Source organism: Cyprinodon variegatus, unplaced genomic scaffold (assembly GCF_000732505.1).
Source record: "Cyprinodon variegatus isolate N-32 unplaced genomic scaffold, C_variegatus-1.0 Scaffold41, whole genome shotgun sequence".
Taxonomy (NCBI): Eukaryota; Metazoa; Chordata; class Actinopteri; order Cyprinodontiformes; family Cyprinodontidae; genus Cyprinodon; species Cyprinodon variegatus.
This window is the reverse complement of record NW_015150494.1, coordinates 928,120-931,995: the sequence shown is the minus strand read 5'-3', so window position 1 is coordinate 931,995 and position 3,876 is coordinate 928,120. Positions and strand designations below refer to the sequence as shown.

General features: G+C 42.3%; 1 protein-coding gene across 2 annotated transcripts in view; it reads right to left on the bottom strand.

The window, feature by feature from the left end:
* Positions 1-660: 660 nt before the first annotated feature.
* Positions 661-3,876, bottom strand: part of LOC107081785 (coxsackievirus and adenovirus receptor homolog) — a 33,444-nt gene continuing 30,228 nt past the window's right edge. Inside the window, exons 5-8 of one of the 2 annotated variants that reach the window (XM_015370031.1) lie at positions 1,755-1,907; positions 1,563-1,685; positions 1,216-1,354; positions 661-1,105 (exon numbers count right to left, since the gene is read on the bottom strand). In XM_015370031.1, the coding sequence (XP_015225517.1) occupies positions 880-1,105; positions 1,216-1,354; positions 1,563-1,685; positions 1,755-1,907 (641 nt within the window). In that variant the 3' untranslated portion in view covers positions 661-879. The remainder of the gene's footprint in view (positions 1,106-1,215; positions 1,355-1,562; positions 1,686-1,754; positions 1,908-3,876) is intronic. The other variant, XM_015370030.1, reaches the window with a different exon arrangement.

Genomic DNA, 3,876 nt, shown 5'->3' with positions numbered 1-3,876 from the left:
CAAAAAAGTACTCCAGAGTGTTGTTCAGCATGGGGGTGAGTAGAAAATGAAGGCTAATCATGTTTTGGGTGTACTATTCCTTTAAGTCGGCAGCAATACTCATAAGCTTGATAAATGTCTTTTCTAGGTTGCTTGAATCTCTGACGTCGGGAACAAGCCTTTTCTCTGTTGTTTGTAGAGCTACCAAGACCCGCCTCAAAGTGACTCTAAACTAGTATTCCTATTGGTGCAGTTTTCTGTCCCTCATAACCAGAATATTTATCCATTCTGGATCCATAAAATTCATAAAGCAATTATTTATATTGTATTTTTTGTCAGTAAAATTGTTAGATTTGTTCTGTCCAACTCTAGATGTTATTTTTTTTACTAAAAGGTTGAATGTGACCTTTAATGCATAAGATATTTATAATTAATTTCTCTCTGCTCCTTAAACTGAGTTGTTCTTCCAGACACGTTCGTAGAAGCCGTCTTCTCTCCTTGGTTTCTGTTCTTTACACTCCTGAGGTCAATAATCTAGAAACACTCGGTTCGGTACACAATGATACGATAAGACTCTCTGGGGGTCACGGCCCTAACGTTTCCAACAGCCCCCAGTCTGACCCTCCCTTTGAGATGACGCAAAATCTGTTAAAAATAAATGATTTATTTTCCTTTACAAATAAAAACAAACATTACTCTCATGTCAAGGGTAAAAAAAAAAAAACACCTCAAAGAATTATATAAACCTTTGATATTATACATTTTACATAAAAATTCAGCTAAATTTGTGCTTAAATGATGAGAACCAGTCCTTCCCATGTTTTAAAGAGCATTTCCCTAACAGTGCATTTTCATATTTTACATTTTATACAGTTGGTCAAAGAATAATCCATCCTGCAGTTAGACGGCGTATCCGTACTGATGGTCGTATTTTAGAGAAGTTCTGCCTCCCGCCGTGCTCGGTGCATTGCTGCCAGCGGTGAAGATGGGGCCCGATTCGTGGATCCCGGACAGGTTACCCCTCACTGAACTGTACTGCACCCCGTGGTGGGTACGGTATCCCATTACTGACTGGAAACTGGAGTGCCTGCTGGTGGGTCTGCTCTCGGGAGCAGGGGCATCCTCCCTGTGAAAACAAGGTAAAAACAGGAGCCTCCATTAGAGGATGCTCTGATCTGGGATTTCCGCCCATCACCACCCGCGGGCACCAAACACTCCCCAGCTGTGATGTAATACCTGATTTCATTTGCTGCCTCCTTCTGGTAGCGCTTCTTTTGGCAGCAGCAGATGAGGAGCCAGATGAGAAGCAGGAGGAGGAGGAGGAGCAGCAGGGCGCCTATCACCGCTCCGACTATGACGCCCACTTTATTGGTAGCTGGAAGAGAGGACGCAGCACCAAGACATCAAACCACTGGATCCCCTTCTATACATATCATTTGATTTCATTGGAGGCCTTCACTGATTTCCTTTTTTTTTTTTAAATAAGGTCTCCAGCAAAATAGAAAAACAGCATAAAAAATAAAAAGCAGCTTGGGGGTATTTACATGTTCAGAGTTTTGATTACATGAATCTCATGGACTTACGGTTGTATGCATTTAGTTTGTATTTGCACTGCGCCTGGCCCACTGCATTTTTCACCTCGCACACATACGTCCCGGTGTTACTGTCTGTGTGGTTCTTTATGAGGAGCTCTCCGGTCTCCGGATCTAAACGAAAGGAGGGATGTTTCAGGACAGGCGTACATAAAACACAAACGTCTCTGTGGAGCTGCGTACCTTGGGTGGCGGTGGTTGGCATGGCGCCCCCGCTCTCTCTTTTCCACACATAACTGAGAGGGATGGTTCCCTTGGAGGATTTACAGCGGAGGGACACCGTAGATCCTTTCTCCTCTCCGCCTTCAACCCAACACTTTGGCACGGAGGGGGGAACTAATGATAAGACAAACACAAATCAGGTCATATACAGAGCCTCACAAAAGGCCTCAGAGTGTTTTACTGAGGTTTTATATGATGCAGCACACTTGCATAAGCGTGTGACGTGGATTTAATTCTGCTCCCCTGAGAAAACTCTTTGTAGAACAACCTCCTGCTGCAGTTACAGCTGCAAGTCTTTATGTCTCCGCAAGCGTTGTGCGTACTGAGACTCGACATGTTGTCAGTTCTTTGTAAAATAGGTCAAAGCCAGGCAGATTGGATAGAGAGCGTCAGTGAACATCAAACTTTTGAGTCATTCTACTGATCTTTAACTGGGTTTATGTCTGACTGAACGGGCTTTGATCTAAATCGGTCCACTGTGGCTGATAGTGCTATTAGCCTGTTAGCTTCCACATGTTCCCATCAGCTAGGAAGGGCTTCACTTTAACTGCTTGATGACCATTTCCCCGCAGCATGCTGCTGCCAACACCATCACTTCTTATAGCTTTTTCTCATGAATAATTTTTTTTCCCCTAATTAGTCTTTTTGGCAGACAGATAATCATATAAGTCAATAAAATCAAGAAGATTATATACATCAGTTTTCGGTCCATTCGAGTATATCTTTTTATTTTGTCTTTTTATTTTGGACACAAACCAAAATAAAAAGACAAAGTGCCTATGTTAAACCATATATAAAACCTTGACTTCTGAGCAACTCAAATTGGTACAGGAGTATCGCATATATGACATTTATCCTGTCATGTCTTCTATATCAGCAGTCCCCAACCACCAGGCCGCGGACCGGTACCAGTCCGCACAGAAAAAATATATATATTTATATTTTATTTTTTCAGAGTCTGAGTGATGTTTTATTTTGAAAAATATAAGACATTGGGGTAATATCTCCCAATTACATCAGTCGGTGCACCTGTGCCTCTTGACACAGGTTAAATCAGGTCAAGACTCATCCTATCTATAACATCCTATCTTTGTGAAGCGGGATTTTCTGCGGTTACAGCGACCAAAACAAAGCTACGGAGCAGACTGGACATCAGGAGCACCATTTGTGTGTCATTGTCTCCGATTACGCCTAGATGGGACCTTTTGTTTCAGAGAAACAAGCTCAGGGCTCCCACTAATTCAACATAATTGTGAGTTTTATTTTTATGCTGTTTGTATTTGATTTTATGCCAGTCGTATCATTTTATTTGATCGTATTTACCCCCCACACTTTAAAGGCCGGTCCGTGAAACTATTGTCTGACATATAACCGGTCCGTGGCGCAAAAAAGGTTGGGGACCGCTGTTCTATATAATTCAAAAATACCCCCCAAACCTGATTGAACCGATCGTCTCTCCCTCCACCATTGAAGGTTACCCTCTCATATAAGGCCATTTTTTTCATCAGCTCTGTCCATTCCCTAAAGCAGCAGATGTCAGCTGTTATCCAATGCCTCAGTATTATCCTACTACATCCAGTTACGGTTGCTATCGTATCCAAAGCCTCTGTCTTCCAGATAGACTAATATTCTCTGGTAACACTCCCAGAATTTATAAGGCAGGAGATTTGGAGAAATTAAACTGAAATAGATCGTGGAGTAAAAAATGTTGAGGTATGTCAGCCTCCTTCATGGCACGAAGGGGAGGACTTTTGTTTTGAGAAGGTCCATCTGGACAGTGAAAGATATATTAACCTAACAGGGAATGGCCCTGATGAACTCAAGTTGTTTTTCCTCCAAATGTTCACGTGTGAGAAAGTTCTATACAGGAGGTGGGTTGGTTCCCCGGGGGGAGGTGTGTGTGTGTTGGGATTTTAGGTAGAAATGAATGTAATGAGTTTTGCTTAGTCAGAGCCCTATCTCTCTGTCTTAGTACGTTAAATAAATTTAAACCTTATTTCTTGCAGGAAATGCCTCAGCTTCTTAAAGGAATAGTACACCCAAAACATGATTAGCCTTCATTTTCTACTCACCCCCATGCTGA